Source organism: Pyxicephalus adspersus, chromosome 12 (genome assembly GCF_032062135.1).
Source record: "Pyxicephalus adspersus chromosome 12, UCB_Pads_2.0, whole genome shotgun sequence".
In the NCBI taxonomy this organism is placed as follows: Eukaryota; Metazoa; Chordata; class Amphibia; order Anura; family Pyxicephalidae; genus Pyxicephalus; species Pyxicephalus adspersus.
In genome coordinates, this window is record NC_092869.1 from 35,443,475 (window position 1) to 35,463,741 (window position 20,267).

The 20,267-nt window shown below is 35.3% G+C and overlaps 1 protein-coding gene across 1 annotated transcript in view; it reads left to right on the top strand.

Annotated features, from left to right (window-relative positions):
* Window positions 1–20,267, top strand: part of MDGA2 (MAM domain containing glycosylphosphatidylinositol anchor 2) — a gene marked incomplete at its 5' end in the record, with an annotated part of 377,702 nt that overhangs the window by 349,707 nt on the left and 7,728 nt on the right. Inside the window, 5 exons of the mRNA XM_072428049.1 lie at window positions 5,179–5,356; window positions 7,209–7,241; window positions 11,859–12,002; window positions 12,428–12,586; window positions 19,942–20,072. Of these exons, the coding sequence (XP_072284150.1) occupies window positions 5,179–5,356; window positions 7,209–7,241; window positions 11,859–12,002; window positions 12,428–12,586; window positions 19,942–20,072 (645 nt within the window). The remainder of the gene's footprint in view (window positions 1–5,178; window positions 5,357–7,208; window positions 7,242–11,858; window positions 12,003–12,427; window positions 12,587–19,941; window positions 20,073–20,267) is intronic.

Here is a 20,267-nt window from a genome sequence, read left to right on the forward strand (position 1 = left end):
CATAAGCCTCAAGAATAGAAAGGCTAGATTGGACTTTGCTCAAAAACATCTAAACAAGCCAGCACAGTTCTGGAAAAACATTCTTTGGACAGATGAAACCAAGATCAACCTTTACCAGAATGATGGAAAGAAAGAGAAGACGTGGAACAGCTCATGATCCAAAGCATACCACATCATCTGTAAAACATGGCGGAGGCAGTGTGATGGCTTGGGTGTGCATGGGTGCCAGTGGCATTGGGACACTAGTGTTTATCCATGATGTGACACAGGACAGAAGCAGCTGAATGAATTCTGAGGTGTCATACTGAGACATACTGAAAGCCGCTGCAGTAAAGGCCTGGCAGAGCAATAAAAAGGAGGAAACCCAACATCTGGTGATGTCCATGAGTTCAGGTCTATAGGCTGTCATTGAAAAGGGTATTCATTCAAGTATTAGAAATGAACATTTTATTTTCAGCTTTTTAATTTGTCCAATTACCTTTGAGCTCCTAAAATGAAGTGATTGTGTTAAAAAAGGCTTTGGTTCCTCACATATTTATGCAATATTTTTGTTCAACCCACTTAATTAAAGCTGAAAGTCTGCACTTCAACTGCATCTGAGTTATTTCATTTAAAATTAATTGTGGTAATGTACAGAACCAAAATTAGAAAACAGTTGTCAAAATCTTTATGGCCCTAACTGTACATGACAGTCAAACTTGCGACAATTAATATGAGCCACTCCTAGATAAAAGAGAACATTTTTGTAGCAATGCTCTTTATAACTGAAGAGTAAATTAATACAATTTTTAACCTGCTGGAATAAATTAAAAATACAGATGGGAATCTGTTTACTCATCCATTGTATAATTTGAAAAATAGCCAATGTTATTAACCAGTGTTGATAACCAGGATGTTAAAGACAAAGAGAGAGACCAATTGAATATAGAATAATGATGTTATCGATCGTGTAGAAGAGATGTGAAAAGAAATGGCTTCCTTACAAACTAGGTTTTCTGTTTATAAAGCTTTATTGAGCACAGGTATGGTGCTCTTATATTTAAATATTGAGACTTGCATCCCGAGTCTAAGCTATTTTGCTTTATTCTGCCCCCATTGCAACATTCTGGCTGGAGTTTTAGCTTTTTTTATTATTTTATTTTATTCTCACCATTTTCTTTACATCTTCAGTCTGGGATACAATTGTTGTAGGGTAATCTTCTTCTTTTTCTTCCCAGAATGCAGTCTTCAGTGATACAGATAGGAGCTGATATGATTGTTAGTAGCTGTGTCTTTAGCACTACTCTGTAAATGAGAGGTGCCTTTGCAATTCTTTTTCAGAGGGAGATGTTAAAACACTTTGCTCTCAAAGTACTCTTCTGGGTTGGGTAATGCTGGAGTAAAGTAATATTGTTACTAAAAGGTGGAGAAAAACACTTGAACAAAAGTATTTCAAAGGAACTAGGATTCTGAAACTAGAAGGGCTTATATTGGCAAATTATCTTATCTTAACAGCCAGTTTGGTGCTATCATTTATAAGGACATAGCAGATTTGTTCATGAAAGTAAAACTGATTTATACCTGCTCAACTATTGAATTTTGTGGAGGAGTTGAGATATGAAACTTAATTTCCATTTTCCACAAATGTATGACTTGGTATGTTCACATTATTCTAGGTATATATAATGCCCATAATTACCATTGATCCCAAATGCTGCCCAAAAAATAGCATATGGCAGACTATCTTCATCCCCACAGTGTTGAAGCCATTACCTGGACAATCCTGCCCCAACAATGTAATTTTATTGAATGTGCATTTGTCACCAGTTTGTCATGACCATGGCCTCCAGATAGCATTGATATCAGCCTCATGCAATCAGTGTAAAACCGTGCAGTGTGACACACTGTGTGAATTCTGTAGACTAGGAATGGTCAAATTGGCTCTGTTAGGTTCGCTATCAATTGCAGAACTGTGTTCAGGTTGTTTTATCTGCTGATTGTTTTCAGCTGAACTTGAATCCCACTAAAGTCAATAAGTGAGGAAAATTCAGAAAACCATACCCTCCCACAATATTATACTAGAACCTTTAATAGGCTTTGGACCTTCCTGGATTGGAAATGGATACAGGGAGGGGTCTGGTTTTTGCCAAAAGGGGCTAGCTGGTCTGGTCTGCCAGCCAAAATTGCCTGGGCTGTGTCAATGAGAGTTGCAATAGCATACGTCTCGCTACTGGATCTAACCACTGAACATAGAATTTTTTGCTCTTTCTGAGTGAAATGACCAATTTTCGATTGTAGATGTAACTCAGAGTAACAGCCTGCAGAGATGGATAGGTGCTTCAACCAGGCTTTAGCCATGTGGACAGATATTAAATGTATAAATAGTATAGTCTATAACACACCATATGGGAAATTTAGAAGAGTCCTAATGATCAGAATCTCACAATGCATTCCTTTTTGATTAAAAAAAAATGAGCATTGTTTAAAAATAATTGACTTTCATCTACAGAGAAAGTTCTGTATCCTCAATTCCCTAAATGGATCTTCTGTCTGTATTTAAGATATTTTGTTAATGTTACTTCATCTATATTGAAATTTTGGATTCTGTCCAACATATATTCAACATGCAACAAGTCTATTATTGGATTTTAAAAGCCTACAAAATTAAATGTAGATTTCCAGTTAATTTGTGGACATTTAACGGGAATAATTGGGACTTTTCACTTTTATCATGCATTATGACAAATCCAGTAATGTGTAATATAAAACAATCCAGGAGACAGTATAAACAACTTTTCTGTTGAAATGAAACTGCTTAGGACTTTTTAATGCACTTTTCTTACCCAATATGACTAGTGACAAACAGCAAGCAGCTATGTCAGTAATTGTGTTAAAAAACTCATTGGCAGCATTTCCAAGAGGTCATCAGTTAAATATTAAAGAATATTTACCCTCTGTAAACTGACCAAATATAATCAAAAGCTATAAGCAGCTTGTAATGAATATATAAAAAGTTTATGCACATACCAGACTTCCCATAGTCATTTTCACAAATTTTTAATATCTTTGTTTCCAACCTCAGTACTGCTGAACTCCGGCAGCCACTTTCAGACTACAAGAACAGCCTCGAGCTGTCGGGTAAAAGAGGTGGAAATACCCAGTGGCTAGAGGGAAGTAAGTAGGAGGGTTATATTAGGCCAAAGGTAGGGGGTTGGGTTAGAAGTTTGAAAAAGGGGGGAGTAGAGGTTAAAGAAGGAAGGGAAGAAGCACTTTTGCTAATTTGTTGCAGGCTTCTGTCATCTTGGAGGGGGTCATTGGGGTAAAGCCCCTAAACTAATGCCCAGTGCTGTTCTGTTACATGGATACTATTTATGAGACTTATCTGTGTTTTTTTTCTGGGGGGGGAGGGGTGCATGCCTTGTTTGCAGTTGAATGGTATAATTTATGCTCTTCATATCACATGGGTTTTTAACCAAATTGCGGATGCTTTGTCACATTTGTCATTGCGGATGCTTTGCAGTGAGGAGTGTTTCATGAACTGGTGCCAGGTGCAGATAGGTGAGGAGTACCATGGCTGGAGGAGTTATGCAGGTATGCAGTAGACTGCAGCAATTTTGATCCAGGATTCTGTCAGTGTAGGCATCTGGTGGCTGAATAAGGCTATGCGGCACTAGAGGGATGGGGAGTATAGGGACTTGGTCCTACTTTGAGTGTACCAGTGTTTTCAGGAGTAGATATCAGTAATGGGGATTAATTGGTGTTTGGCTGGTAATTTTGGTTTAAAACACAAAGTTTATGGTTTATGAAGGTTTTTCCGGGGGCCAAGCTGTGAAGCATCAATGGAAGGGAGTAGTTTGGGCTAACCGCCAGGGCCTAGTGACTTTTTCTTTGTTGAGGGGTTTGGTGGGGGCATTGGAGTGAATTTGGTACTCAGACAGAGGTTGTGTTGTTTAAGGCGAAATTTTGTTTGGTGTTTTTTTGGGGCATTACGGGCAAAGAAGTTGATCAGCCAGGGAAGTTGTTGGTGAGGGACGTGCGGGTGCAGGGGATAGGGAAGGTGTTTCAGTGGATAAGGAAGTCCAAGACAGACCAGCTTGGTGGAGGATTTTGTATAGAGTTGGGGAAACAGAATGGCCATTCCATAACAGGAAGCTCATGAACAAGGGACTTCATGATAGGTTCAAAAGGTATTGTTTTATTTAAAATAGTAGATTCAAATATGCTAAAAACCAGCTAAAATATTATTAACATGTAAAGCTAATAAGAGATTATAGTGTTTGGGTTTATACCAGTTTAAACCCTTTGACATTCCAGGATGTATATATTATACCACAATAGCAACTGAAGGATTGTTTTAATTTCATCAGCAGCTTTTCTAGCAGTGATCTGGTTGGACCACCCAATCATCTCTACAAACCCTGCAGTGCTGCACACATCCCCCCACCAATGATAAATTATTGATTGCTTATGACAACCATAAATTTCAATGCAAATTTCCAAATTAAGTTCAGCTTTGAGGTGAGGGAAGAAGAAAGAAACACGAGTCAGACTGAATCCAGTAAGACTGGTCAGGGTGTCAAACAGATTTTCAATTTTTTTTTTGGTCTACAAATACTAGAAAGTGTTTTATACCTCAGAGACTGAATCTATTTTTCTGTTTCATACACATTTTTATGCAACAGTGTAAATAAATAAAAATATATTTGCAGTGATTTCCCTTGCTTGACAGTCACATTGCTCCCAAGCACTTTTCCACATTATACTATAAAGGTCAGCACCGACGATATTCCTGATGTCAGCTACATCCCTTTTTAAAGATGGAGCATGTCAATGTGTCAGCCTGTCAACATATGAACCCTCGGTGAGGTAAATTTTGAGTTTTGATCCAAGGACAAAATATTTCTGATCAAAGTCGGAATCCACTCCAGTAAGAAACATCTAGAGCCACTATACAGCTCCATAGGCTAGTCATGTTTTTTTTAGATTTTTAGAGTTTTCAACCATGAATCCATTATTGTCATTAAGTTAATGTTTTAATTGTATTCGTGCATTATAAAGTGCATTTAAAGTAGGATCCTATAACTTATCATTAAAATATCATTTATTATCTGATGAAGCTGGTGAAGGGAAGTACTTTGCAAAAACTTTGTTTCCTTTATCACATATTTTGTATATTCTTTTTTGTTTCTTTTTTGACAGGCAGGGCAACAGCGTTGGTGGGAAACTGAAATTTCAGTGGAAGGAAACATTAAAAAGGGAGAGCTAATTACAAACAATCTGACTAAACTTGTGAAGCCTGAACCTTATGAGATCCGTCTTACTCCCATCAACAGATTTGGAGAGGGAGATTCAGCTATTAGAGTTATCAAGTATAGCGGTAAGTAAATAAATTAAATTAATAAATGAAAATCAGGGTTGCAACCAGATTGCAAACCAAAAAGTTTTTGTGGGTCAGTTATTATTTTGTATACTAAAATGTATACTTGAGATAAACTAGTCCAACTGTATTCATATATATGTGTTACCAATTATCAATGTGCCTGTACAAATTTTCTCCATCAGGTTCAAAAGTTAAGTTTTTCCTTGCATCTTTTGGAGAACTGTGGACATTAGAGTCTGTGGCTTTACTACATGACCAAAAATATGGGGGCATTGATCTTTTTTAAGGTGGCCAGCCAAGGGAAGTGTTAATGCTACAGCATACAAATACATTTAGAGCAATAGTGCACTTCTTAGCTTGTGGCAACCGTTTGGAGGAGGCCCTTTTCTATTCCAAATTGACCCCTCCCTGGGCTGGTAAGTTTGAGATTAAATATTTCACACAACCCTGGTTTTAGCCCTACTTTCTTTCGGATAAATTGGGCTGACAATTTTAAATTTAGTCTTCTGGTCCTATATCAGTACTTGAATCATGGATTCTCTTTCACAGACAGTACATTGACAGACAGTAATTACCTTAACATTCTGGCATTCTAAAACATACTTCCAAAAATTATATTGTTGTAATAAGGGCACATTTTGTTTAGATCTAGTAGAAAAAGAAAAAAAATCACTCAACAATGCAGAAAATATGATCAAATCATTTGGTAATTTGGAAAGAAAAAACATACAGGTAGACCAAGAAAAATGTCAGGACAGAAAATGTAAAGCAATATGCCTAAAAACCTAATAGGAGCAATAAAAAAGGAAAAACAAATGGGCAGAAACAGGACTGAAGTGTGACTGAACTGTAGGAGATCAGCAGAAGGAAATTGGATTTACCAAATGTAAACCACTGCTAATACCTAAACAAAAGAAAACAAGGTTACCGTGGGCTAAAGAGAAGCAGTCCTAGACTGTGATTTTAAAACAGTATTATTCAGAATCACAAATCTGCATTGGCCAAGAAAATTATGTGGGGACTTTTGTTGCCATTCCAAAATAAATTAAGGATTTATAAGAAATATATAAAGAGGACTGCCAGAAGAAAACTAAAAATCATATTAAAAAAACTATTGATGATATAGGGTTAAATTTCAAATAAAGGACGAGAGGGAGATGGCAGTTATTACCTTTACAGTTAATCCACAGGTGTACATTAATATTTTTTCATTCCATTAATTAAAGGCATGTTTAGTGATGATGAAATCATTTTTCAGGTTGATAATGCATATTACAACAGCAATGGACAGCCATATTCACATGCCAGCAAACAGTCCAGGTCTCAATATGAAAGTTTTAAAAAGTTATGGTAGAAATTGAAAAAAAATAGTCTATGACGACGTTCCATTGTGCAAAGTTAATCTTTCAACTGCTATACAAAAAAGTCTGTAACGTGATTCAGAAAAAATATTGTTTTCCCATTAGTAAAGTCAATGTAAATACTTAAACATCCAAATACTGGTCACAGATTCCCTTAAGGATTTGTTCAAACACCCCCAGCAGGACTGACTGCTTCGTATGGCCAGACACAGCTTGTAGTTTCCATCATGCCACATGCTTGTGAAGCAATAAGGTCACAGCTTCACAGCCACCAAAAAAAGAGCCAGCTCAAATAAGCTCCTCAAGCGTTTCTATTTTATTAGCCTTGTTTACAGTAAGGGTAGCTGACTAGCAGCTCTTCAGCAGCTAACTGAAAAGTCTATACATGTCTGTATCTTATAAATTAAAAACTTTAACAGGCCGTATGTTAATATAAAGAAGATGGATTTCACACACACATTAATCTATATTTATTTCTTTTTTTACAGCTCCAATTAATCCTCATTTACGTAAGTACCATATATTACATAACTCTGCAGAAGAAATACTATACTTGTTAATGTTTTGCAAAATAGATATTTTCATGAAAGAAGGTTGTGTGTAACCCATATTACATATAGATTACAAGAAAGTAATTTATTTAACCATCAAATACTCAGTGTAAAAAGCATTGAAACAAAAATATTGTATAATGTATTTATCGATAATGCCTTGGAATACTGCAAACATTTACACAGCAGGTAATGTCTGAGCTGCAGGAGCACACCCTGCTGTCATTTTATTAGTTCTAATAGTGATAGTACTGGTGGGGGTGTTAAAGTAACCCTCCTTTATTTTTTAGGTTTGATTACATTGTAGAAAGACAACCAACTCAAGATTAATTTTTTGCTACCTGTCTTTGTTCCCTGTCCTTGTGACACTACGGGAAATGGGCTAAATTCTCACCAACAGGCACACAAAAAAACCTTAGTGAGATTCTAGCACTTCTCAACTCTATCGTCATGGCTGTTGCAGGTCCCATCAGCGGTAATAACTAACAATACAATATGGAAACTGTTTTAAAAAACATTCCAAAAAAAAAATATATATATATATATATTTATATATATATATATAAAGATTTGTTGCTGGTCTAAAACAACTGTCAGACCTCTGGTTGGTTTTGGTGACAACATTTTAATCCTGGTCATTTCCCTAATAATTTAAAGGAAATAAGCCATGAGTGTCATAATGGGCTGTCACATGTTACCACCTCCTGATATGGCTAATTTAATGCCTGTAATATTTTTAATTTAATACATTTTTATTAATGCTAAAAAATGTGAAGGAGAGTCCTGTTTTCACAAGTCATCTTCTGTTCTAGCAATTGAACTTATTTTTATATCAATAACGTTAGTTCGGTATAGTTACATACAATAATGGGTCCCAAGTTTTTTGATAGTGGTTTAGTACTATCTACACTACTATGTCCAAACAGCTACTGTAAACCTATCTATCATTCAAGCAAATATTAATATTTAGGGAGATGTTAGAGGTTTGAGAGATATCAAATGAAACCTGAAGGGAATGTGAAAGTTAACTTTAACTAAAAGCTAAGTTCATTTAACCATCTTTTTTTAAAAGGTGTCTTAGCCTTACCATTAGCTATTACCTTGATAGCTTCTGGTTTTATTTCACCATTATAGTGAATAGATTCTTAGTATTTAATCTCATTAAGGGCAAGTGCGTACTTTCCCAGGTTAATAGCTAGACCTGCAGATTTAATGAAAGACATAATTTTGTCCGTATGTTTTAAGTGCTCTTCCCTACTAGAACTGAACTTGGCTATGTCATCAAAATGTAGAGAATAATGTCCATCCAAGAGACAATTCAGCCATTAAATGAAGCTGGTGAATTTCAAAGAAAAAGCATGAACATTTTATATATTTTCATAGGTGTGTGTGTGTGTGTGTGTGTGTGTGTGTATAAATATTTACACTATAAATGTACCTCACAGTAACACAAACGGAGAGGCACACTGCTATATTCAGCTTGCAGTAGCATTTTTAGGCTAAAGGTTTATTTTGTGAATGAGTCTCTGGCCTCCATGTAATAACTATTTATATTATAGCCTGGGAGGGTAAGCAGCCTCTGAATTTCTGAAGTTGATGGAGGGAGGGTATATAGTAGCACTATTTAAAGTGCAACAAGAACCTGAACTAACAAATGAGCTGGATCATCATATATTATGATTCAAATATATTTGCATGATATGCTTTATTTGATATACTTGAAGGGGTGACATGATTTAGGAGAAAGAATATAATTTGAAATTAAAACAACCCTTTGTTAAACAGTATAATACAAAAACAGATATTTTATTCCTTTATTATTTTTTTCTTTTAAAGTTTGACTGGAATTCTTTTTGTGGTCTGCCATTCTTTTCATACTTATCTTAATCAGTATCTTGTGGCAAAAGTGGAACACCCTCATGTTTTTATGTAAGGTTGTCGAATTATCAGTTTCAGTGGTTCAGCCAACCTAATGCTTGATGTTATTATTGAAGTACAATAGGTATCTTTTACATTGCTTCTTTGAATGAAGCATTTTACCTTATACTGCAGACTTATGGTTTCAATTTTTTCTTAGAATTTGTGGAAATGAGGCTACAGGGATATGCAAGATATTTTTTGTCCGGAATTTTTAGCACAAGTACAAAAGTTCATGTGGTGCCCTTTGTCGCAGCTTTATAAATTTCCACGAATTAACACTATGACTCCTGCACATAAAGTTCAGATCGCTTTCATTGCTTGTCCCATGAACTTAGCTGAGCCCAAATCTGGCAGATTTTACTCTCCTTGTATTAAATTTTCATGAATACTTTTAGGCCTAATAGTTACCAGGATCCTAATAGCATGATTTTGATGCAATCCATATAATTAAATCAACTTGTTTTTGTGCTCTTAATGCACACTACAATAATGATTGGTTTCTCTGGGTAGTACAGCAGGTATGCTTTATGTATGGCACTGAACATTGTTTGATGTCAGGTGAAAAAAGATATAGGGTCTTTTTTCACCTGACATCATATCAGATATATTTATTCTTCTCACTTCTGCTGTAGGATATGATAGAGATTATGTACTCACATGGGTACAATTTAACTTGGTAGGTTAGTAGGAAAACTTAGGAAATGCTATATGTTATTTGTATATACTCATTTAAAGGGGAAAACTCTGGACAAATTTTGTTGTATCTATTTGCTAAATTTAACAAAAATGTTGACTGTGTCAGAAAAGCAAAGCTGTCCTGTGTCCTCAGCATTTGTGTGTTATCCTAAGGAGTTCCTATATTGGACTACATAATAACTTGAGTTTACATTGTGGAAATTTGCAATAGGGAGTGTTTAAGTAGTATAGAAAAATGCATTGGTCAGACCTGACAGCACTCCACATGTAGGGATTAAAAATATAGTACTTTCTTAGATCAAAAAGTACATTTCTGTATTTTTAGGGTGTTTAAAAGAATAAAACATTCTGAAGTGTGCATGTATTTCTGATATTTTACTGCATTTGTGTTTTTGTATTTCACCTTGACATTAGCTACTGGACTATTCATGGGGCAGTGCACACACTGTGATGTGTGATATGTTCAGAAACTGCTGCTTGTGACAGTAAAGCTGTTTTTCAAGAGGTGCAGTGCAGTTCAGTGCAAGGTATTCTTTAAAGATTTCTTGACCTGGAGAACTGTGGGACTATGACCCATGACTTTAAAACATGAAGGGTAAATGGACTTTTAAGCAAACACTGGTTACTATGGCTTCAAATAATATATCCATCTGAGCTTTGTTAGTAACACCTAGATGCTTAATTACCTAATTTAATACTACATAACCTGTTGGTGTGACCTAATAAAAGATTTATAACTTCCAATTAACACATGAAAAGTACATCAGGCCCTCACAATGGAGCTCTATTTTATGCAATTAAGGTTTCTGAATGGATAATATCTACGGAAGATAATTCTAGAAGGTGAAATGGCAGTAAAGTCAGACTATAAATCTGCACGTAGATCTTTCTTACCACTGCCTGAAAGCGTCCTTAAGCATGAAAAGCTGTTATTAATCTTCCCTAGGTTCATGCTGAGCCTCAGATTATTTGCAGTTTTATAGGTTCACAAACAAGCTAAGAGTCTGACCTTTTGTTATCCAGTTGTAAAGAAAATTATATGATTTATCTATCATCTCCATAAAATATCTATGATGCACTATAGCTGTGCCTATTTTGTTCATTAAAGACCCCCTCCAAAGAGCCTGCTGTTGGTATCATAGACAAAATACAAACAGGAGTCTAGGGATTACCGCCTACAAAGAGCCTTCCATTTTCATCAGAGGCAGGAAACAATAAATGATAGCTCATATGTGTTTAAAATAATTGCAAATCCTAATGTTGGAGGGCCCATAATGAACAAGATAAAGAACGATTTATAGCTTCAATGCAGGATCCTTTTATAAAAGCAATAATTAACTACAGAACACCAGCTGTAGTGTCTGTATACCATACACACAGTTGGAAGCCGTTAGAGTCCTGCAGAGTAAATCCTTACAAAATAGACGCAATTTGTAAATTTATGTGCAGAATATATGAGTATTACAGGACTGCTACTGTAAATTATACACAGCTGAGGTATATAATCTACACCAGACTGCTTGTACATGATCTAAATGTGGCCCCTACCAAGCCTAATCTGCACAGGAGTTTATTATCAGAAATTCTTATGTGCAAATATTAGTCACATTTAAACATAAATGGGACTTGCAAAACCCAATATTCAACAAAATACCTAACAGAAGGAGAAAACTATAATGCACAAATACAGGAAATAAAACTTCCATAGAAATGATATAGTACAATATCTTTTTTAGTTGTAGTGTAAAACATGGACCCAATGGTAAAACTATTGCACCAGAGTAATGAGGGCAAGTTGCTGTTCAATTAGTAAAGGGTAAAACCTGTCAGGATTTTATTGTCCTTCTGTGCTCTTTGGGGACATTATTCTTTACAGTTTTTCTCATATAGATAACTGGAACTCACAGAAAAGTAATCAGTAAGTGTCTTCAAAATGACATATTCAGCTAAAACAGCATTTTCCTCACTTTTTTGGATTTGAAGATGGAAATATCTGCCTTTTTACCCAAGATGATACTGACATCTTTGACTGGACAAAGCAAAGTGCCAGTACAAGAGACACTCGATATACCCCAAACACTGGACCCACCACAGATGCTGGAGGATCAAAGCAAGGTAATAATATTGGTCTTAACATTTTCTAATATTAGTACTCACACAAAAAAAATGACCACCAATTAAAATTAGACCTAATACATTCCCCTCTCTCTTATTTCATGTCATAACTTTCTCCTATTCTGGGAATATGTAATTACTATCCCCTCTGGGGGGCAAGTGTCCCTTGAAAGACAGCTCTGAGTTTTCTTGGGTTACTGACATCACATCCAATATGGGGGCACTTAACAGCACCATCAGGTTCCTTTAAATGTCTATAAAAATGGGGGTTTTACAGGTAAATACCATGCTAAAATTTGTTAAATGTCTATATAATCTTATGGGAAGATTTGTGTTACAATAAATGATATATGATCTGGTGACAGGGTCTCTTAACCTACCTAAATTGCCAGAAAAGTGTTTAAACATGTGTTTTTTTCTTCTAGGTTTCTACATGTATATTGAAACATCTCGACCTCGACTAGAAGGAGAGAAAGCTCGACTACTTAGCCCTGTTTTTAACATAGCGCAGAAGAATCCCTATGGGTCCAGCAATACTGCTTACTGTTTTAGTTTTTTCTATCATATGTATGGAAGACATATAGGTAAGCTAATTTTTTTACAATTACAACGGTTCTGAATATCTAGATTTTTTTTTATTTTAGCTAAAATAAGAGATTATGGAAGCATCATCCTGGCTTCCTGGCTCACTGGCCCAGGAATTGCATAAAACAGCTAGTTATAATAGAACTGCAGGCAAATTTATTTTCTGGGCGGATTACAAAAGGATTGGATACTTTGGTTTCTATTACTGTCATTTAGTTGATTTTCACTTCCTTTTATAGATTTTTGTCATAGACAAAAGTACAAAATGGTACATAGGTTATGGACTCTATAGTGTTGCATTTTGTGTATTTATGGTATAGTACAATATTTTCCAGTGTTCATTTTTATTTCACTATTTACAAGCCAGTGTATAGAAGAAAGCTTTGGAAAGTGGTATGACAAATGTCTTTTTATTATAATTTTTGAGATTTGCTTAGTCTTTTGTGTTAATCTAATATTTATTACTTTTATACTTGTATATATATTAATCTTAGGCTGATTTTGAGATTTTCTCTTGAGAGGGCACATGAGTAGTCAGAAAGTTATGAACTAAGAATAACTAAATTTACTTAAAGCTGAACTTCTGGTTTACCCTCTGTCCTGCACTGTTGTACAGGTGTCTCTCCCGCAGTGAATGTACTTACACACAAGCCTACCACGTTTTCCTGGCTGGAGGATGTCCAGCATTATCCTGTCCTTTCCTCTTTCCTCCCCAGACTTAGTGTCCCTGGCACATTTCCATTTGTTGATTTTCAGTACATAAGGGCTCTGTCTTATAAGTACCGCACGCTAACCGATTGCGCCACTGGAGCTGCTGTACATAAGGGCTCTGTGTTACATGTGGACATTGAAAAGAAAGTATGTATGCAAATGCAATCTGCCTATAAATGTCCATTTATCAAGACAATTTGATTAGTAAATGAACCAGCCCACTGCTTGCATCAGGGATTACGGCTTTTGAGGGAAATACAAAGAAAGGTGCAGAGATTGTTTTTCAGAAACCTCCCTTCTGGGCCCTCCCACCAGCAATGCCCTCTTTGCATTGGATAGAGAAGCACAAATATCCAGTGATAATAAAACTAGAACTAAAATACAGTTTGTAATGAAAACAAAAGTAATTTATTTAAACATTTTTTGCATGTTGCCTGAATAAGAGAAAAATCTACATGGCTTCACCCTGCAACATCCTCTATCTCAGGATGGTCCCTCTATGTGTTACAGCTGGTGCCTCAGCTCCAGCCTCTTGGTATAAGGAGCAAAGTTTCCAACGGGATGGTTTTGCCGATTTTAAAGGCCAGACCATGCCATTTTGGTTTCTTACAATTGGCTCCCACCGCTGGAGGTTAGTATAGGGAATCCTCTGCAGAGTACACAGGACCAGTAGGAAGAAAAATATCCACTGACATTATTTTTGTAATCATTGGAGACAAAGTAATATTTGAGACATACAACTTGTTTGTTTATTCAAAAGTTTCTCACATTCCTTCAAAATAAAAAAGGCAGACAGGAAAATGCATCTTCAGCTATAATAAGACACCTAGAGAGCAGTCATTAATCCTGTTTACTGTCTCTGTGTATTTGTAATCAGTCTCTTGTTGCTCAGAGAACACCTGATCAATTCTCATCCATCTCCCTTCCTGATCGATCTCTTCACACTTGATTCAGTGAAACAAAGATTTAGATTCAGTGAAATTCTCCTTCTTTGGCTTGTCGATATGTTTGTCCCTGAGAATCCATCGATGATCAACTGTTTAGATGTTTCAGATTTGGTATTTGTTTGCCTGTAGTGCTTTTGTCAGTTATTTATATGATATGTAATATGGATGAGCAAAAACATCTGTACATCATTCTAGTGCTGTCAGTTTTGAGTTTTTAAAGACTTTTTGCTATTCGGCATCTTTGCCCAGAAATGTGACTTTAAATGTGGTATAAAAATAATTTTAAAGATATACATATTTATTTATATATGAATATTGACATCAGGTAATGGTAATAAAATATATATTTGCTATGTAAAGGATTGTATTTAAAATGATAAATCATACTAAAATGTATTTTTAAGATGGATACATGTAGCAATGTAATAAATAAAAAAAACAACAAAAATAATAATATACCAAAAATAAAAAGCTCTTATGACCTGAGGAAACATATGCAGCGCCTTGCAAAATCTTTTCCTAGTGCTCTGTCAATGGGAACAAGTCTTTGGTCCAGTTGTTGGTTGTTATACAAGACTGAATAGCTTCTAAATATAAATGTAATGACGAGCCTAATTGTGAAATATGAACGACAAAAAAATCAAATTTAAATTAGAAATCTGCTTTGTCAATACAAGTCATTACAAATCATTTTGTTTCTGTACCCGCCCTTCAATTTGCTAGAAACCTGAAGCAGGAAGCCTTTTTATTCCACTTCAGAATTTCTTACTTTTAGGTGATCACATACAGATCCTAATTGGATAGGCTATACAGTCAACAATCTGTTCTCTGAATCAGATAAGTGCAGGCCTTTTTCCGTCCAAGGCAGAAAAAAGGAATTGAATTTTATGTATTGGCTGGGAGTACCATCCAACTCAGACCATTTCTTTGGAAAAACAAAAATCTGATTTCATGCTATGAAGCAGTACAGATCTTTGTTGTAAAAGGTGCCTTAATGATGAAACCCAGACCCGCACTTGCTGTCAAAACTGCACTAAAGAAACAAAAGAGAAAAAATGTTGGAAAAGGACACATTAAAACATGTTTTGATGCTTACTGATGATTACAACACAGTGGGGACCATAGGAAGCTCTGATTCAAAGTTTCCTGTGGAGGAAACTACGCTATACAGGAGGGTATTCTCATTGGATTTGGGATTTATGATTCCCAGAGTCTCTCTGATCCCTTCAATGCAGTCTTGCCTAGGTGAGCCTCATGGAAGCCTGGGAGTTAGTGCAAAGTCCCCTTTTTTAATAAAGGGAAGAACACCTTGCTAAATACAGTAGCACATCAGCATTATGCATTTTGTTGCATTGCTCTGAATTACCTGAACTGATAAATAGTAAACTTGGTTATGGGTTACTGCATACTATGTTTGTTTGCAATAGCTTTTTAAATTAGCTTGAGCACACAACTCATTCCTGGTGTAAAGCAAAGCTGTCCAGAAAAAAAGAGCCTTTAACCATTTTTATCAGTACAGAGCAATCTAGATACACCGTGTCATTCTGGTGATCAGATTAACCTCTTGACATGTACTACACAATGATGCTGGTACATCCATTTTCACTATGCCACTTGATCCTAGTTGAACAAAGGCCTGTCACTTTAATCTCACACAGACCTCATATGCAGCTGTGCCTCTACAAGGATATAAGGAATTATTGAAGCTATTGGCATTCTTTTCATAGCAAAGAAACATAGATTCTACAATAAGTTGCTAAAACCTTTTTGGTCCACCTAAAAATGCAGCTTTACTGACATGCTAGAAAGAGTAGCATTGTTCCTGTTCATCTCTCTTGACAACTTTATTTACCAGAGTGACAATACTATTCCAATAAAACACTAACATTTTTAACAATATTAACAATAAACAGCGTAAAAGTCAAGTAGATGAAGTAAAAAGACTAATACATGAAACACACTATGTGATAGTAATGGCAAAAATTGATTGAAAAAATTGCAAAAGTTTGTAAAGAAGCCCTATCCTATTACACAATCTTGGTATTGTTCTTGTGCTATGTAAAAATACAGGGCAGTTTTATTGTGGTCTCATCACAGGCAAATGCACTGATGCAAAAAGTCTTTTGGATAATCTTAGTTGGTAAGAATACCTTTTGTGATTGAAGGCACTTCTTTAGCTGTGTTTATCCCTATTTAAGCCATTTTTAGTCATGAAAGGTTCACCTACAAACCAAGGCTTTTCTAAATAATCAGATATCAGACCTATTCACAAAGATCAGTTAGAATGGGTATAATTTCTCAGACATTTGGCCTGATTTAATAAAGCTATCCAAGACTGGAGAAGATAGACTATCGTGGGAGAACCCGGGCGCTCCAGAAAACCTGGAATGGATCTGCAAATAATTTTTAAGAAATTCATTGCATATTTCCTAAATCACCCAGGTTCTACCATGATGATCAATTTTATCCAGTATCTAAGAGCTTTATTAAATCAGGCCCTGTATTTTGTGCCACTTACTTATCCAGAAAATAGAGACTTATTTCCTAAAAAATATTTCTTTTTAGTTTGCAAATGCTTTAAATCCTGGACCAAATGCATTTACAGGTTTGCTGGATCACTCAGGTTTTTCCATGGTAGTCTATCTTCTACAGTCTTGGAGAGCTTTATAAAATTAGGCCAAATGTCTGAGAAACCATAAGCATACACATGATCCATGTATTATTATTTTTTTATTTATGGGGCCTGATTTAATAAAGCTATCCAAGACTGGAGAAGATAGACTACCATGGAAAAACCTGAGTGATCCAGCAAACCTGTAAATGCATAAATCAATAAATCAGGCCCAAAGACATGATTTTAACGATTCCTATTTTTAGGAATGTTATTGTAAGTTATTGTTAGTTTTATTGGAGTAAAAATTTTGAAGAAATGAGGCACTGATACATAAGAATTTAACTGCCTTTGGCTTGTATTTGTGTGTTGTGATTATGTCGTAATAAACTTTAATAAATTAATAAATAATAATAAATTTTAAAAATTTTACAGATTCTCTAAAAGTTACAATGGCAATACAGGAAAATAGTATGTATTTTTTTTTCTATTTTGGTGCCTCGGGTCATTACCAAACAAAAAAAAATGCTTTTCCATTACTTAGAATTCTAATTTTAAAATAGTTGTATAGCACTGACTTAGTCAATCAAAAGTATTCCAAGATGATCCTAAAGCCCTACTAACAGCAGCTAACAATCTATTCAAACAGATCTGCTTTAAAAGTCCTAAACTTTCTTTTAGACTCCAAGCAAAGGTTCTTTCTCACAAAAAAAAAAAAAATAAGTGTTAAAAGCCAGAGACATTATCATACATAATGAAGGTTCCTGCATCCTCCCAGGGACACAGACTACTGCGGAGTAATCTTTGCATTACAGTCTTGAAAGATGTAAAAAAAAATCATTGTAAAGTCACCTGCATACCTCATGTAGTTGACGGGGAAAACGGATGAAGATTGATTCCAGCATCATTGTTCAGCATAATCCAATGATCCACTCTGGATTCTACTGCACTCTGCTGCTTCAATAAATCTTCACTTCTCTTTGCCAAATACATGAGAATTATAGATCGCTTTATAAAATGACATACTGAATTTAAACTGTTTTGTGTTTGGTTAATACAGAATCTGTTATATCATAAAATATATCTTTGGTTTGGAATGTATGATTGAATGGGACACTGGTGTTTGTTTGTGTGAAGTTGACATTTCAAGGCCAATGTTCATGGGCTTTAGTGCCCTCCCAGCTGAATTTTCATTCTCATACAATTCTATTGGAATGCAAAACATGCCTAAAGTAGGTCAAACCCTGAGTGGAAAGAGGCCAAATACAGATCAAAGGCATCTGTCAATGAATGAATGATCTCAGAAAAATCTGAAACATTGTTGGGTATGGTGGTGCCAGGTCTGGACTGATGCCATTCTTTAGTAATTGTTTAGGTGTTTTTGGCTGGGACAATAAAGTGCTGGGACAGCAGAAAAACTGCATATAAAGGTTATACAATGAAGAGGAATGTGTCCTTTGGGGTCTTAATGCAAACAACTTCTTAATTATACTGGTCATTTTTTCCTGGGATGTTTTTACAAACATTTTTCAGATAGGGTTTGTTTCTTTTTAAAACTTTTTAATGAAGTTTCTGTAAACATTTATTAGTGTTTTAGGAGCAAATAGATTACAAATAAAAACATGTGTAAAATATATATCTCATAGTCTATATGCACATCAATATATTGTGTCTGTTAGATGCTACAGGTTTCTAAAACCCTAAAGCAGGGTTCATTTAAATAGACTGCTTATTTATGTACCAGAGGGAACCAGATATGGTTGTAACAGTGCACTGCACATTGGTGTTTATTTGGCATGGTGTGTTTGGGTGCCATCTTGCCTGGTTTCACACTGACAGGTGAGGAGAACAGTAGCAATTGTGGTATATAAACACAGTGTTTACTAGTGGTTGATTGATAATAATGATAAATTGGTCAGTAGCCAAATAATTAGGCTTCTGATCTTTGCCCAACTATGTTAGCTGGCCAAAGACTGATTATTCTTGAATACCAGAAAATAAGAAAAGAGCAGAATGCAGTTCAGTTTGCATACCCATCCAGAAGCAGTTTAATTTGTTAAACATGTTTTTCTAAAAAAAATTCTTTTTCAGCAGTTGAGCTAACATTTTATGATAATATAGTGATTTTATTATGAAATTAAACTTCTTGAGCATCATCTAAATGTGTGTTATAAAAAAGAAAAAACTGAGAAGGAGTGTTATTGCCAACCTATTGTTATTGCCAACTATTGGAATGTTATTGCCAACCTGTTGTTTTTATGCTCTCTGCCTTCTCAGTAGATGTAATAATGAGTAAGGCTAGCCCTACAGATCCATGTCACCTCTCTGTGAAAAGTCTTGTTCCTTAGAACCAGATTTATTAAAAATGACATTGATTTTTATATATCTGCTTTTTCCGTGTAGTAGGCACTATTTCACAATGATTTTTACCTTTCATACAGTATCCAACTACTACGTTGGCTTCATTAGGCCGAGACACTTCTCTGTCAATGTAGTTTTACTAAAGGTCATTATGAAAAAAAGTTTCTGAAAAAGGTCTGTCAAATGCTAATATGATGTCTGATCTTTGGTATGTCCTTTTAGACAAAGTTTGCCAGAAAATGTAGACACTTTTTTAAAGGGGAAAGGGATGAAGAACCAAAAGTCCTGTTACTAAATACTGCTACGTTGCTATGTGATCATATTTGGATACGCTATAATGCATCTACTGAAGAATGAACAAATGTGATTTGCTGGTTTTTGACTTGCTAAGACCCATCACATATTCTGCTTTATTTATCTATAGCCAGAATGGTTTGTTTCTTGTTTTGATCAGAGTAGGCAGAGGATAGAACCTCAGTTAGATTTCTTTTGCACTCTGTATTCCAAAAAGAACACCTTCTGCAACTTTACTTCAGTCCAGACTGTGACTAAGATTATTGCTACAGCAGTACATGTGTTGGTGATATAAACATTATTTGTTATTGGTTCCTTTTTTTCATAACAACTTATTGTGTTGTAAGAACCAGGTAAAATGATTTTAGAATGACATTATATCTTGACAAGCCATCAGACTTGAACAGGTTGTTTTTGTTATGTTTTTTAGGAAGTTTGAATATTTTCCTTCGATTAAAAGGGCAAACTAATACTGAAATCCCTATCTGGTCAGCCAGCGGGAATAAAGGGGAACAGTGGCATCAAGCCCGTCTAACCATACATCCAACAACTTCGTTTCAGGTAAACAAACATTTTACTTTATGATATTGTTTTACCAGAGTATTTTTTTTTTTGCTCACATGATCACTGTTAATTAACCCTGTAAATAAAACTTCACAAAATGTGTTTGTCGGACTACCTAGATATCTCTAAAATTCTTGCTAGTAGCCCCTGTATTCAGTATATGGTTCCTTAAAGTATATTTATACTGAAAAC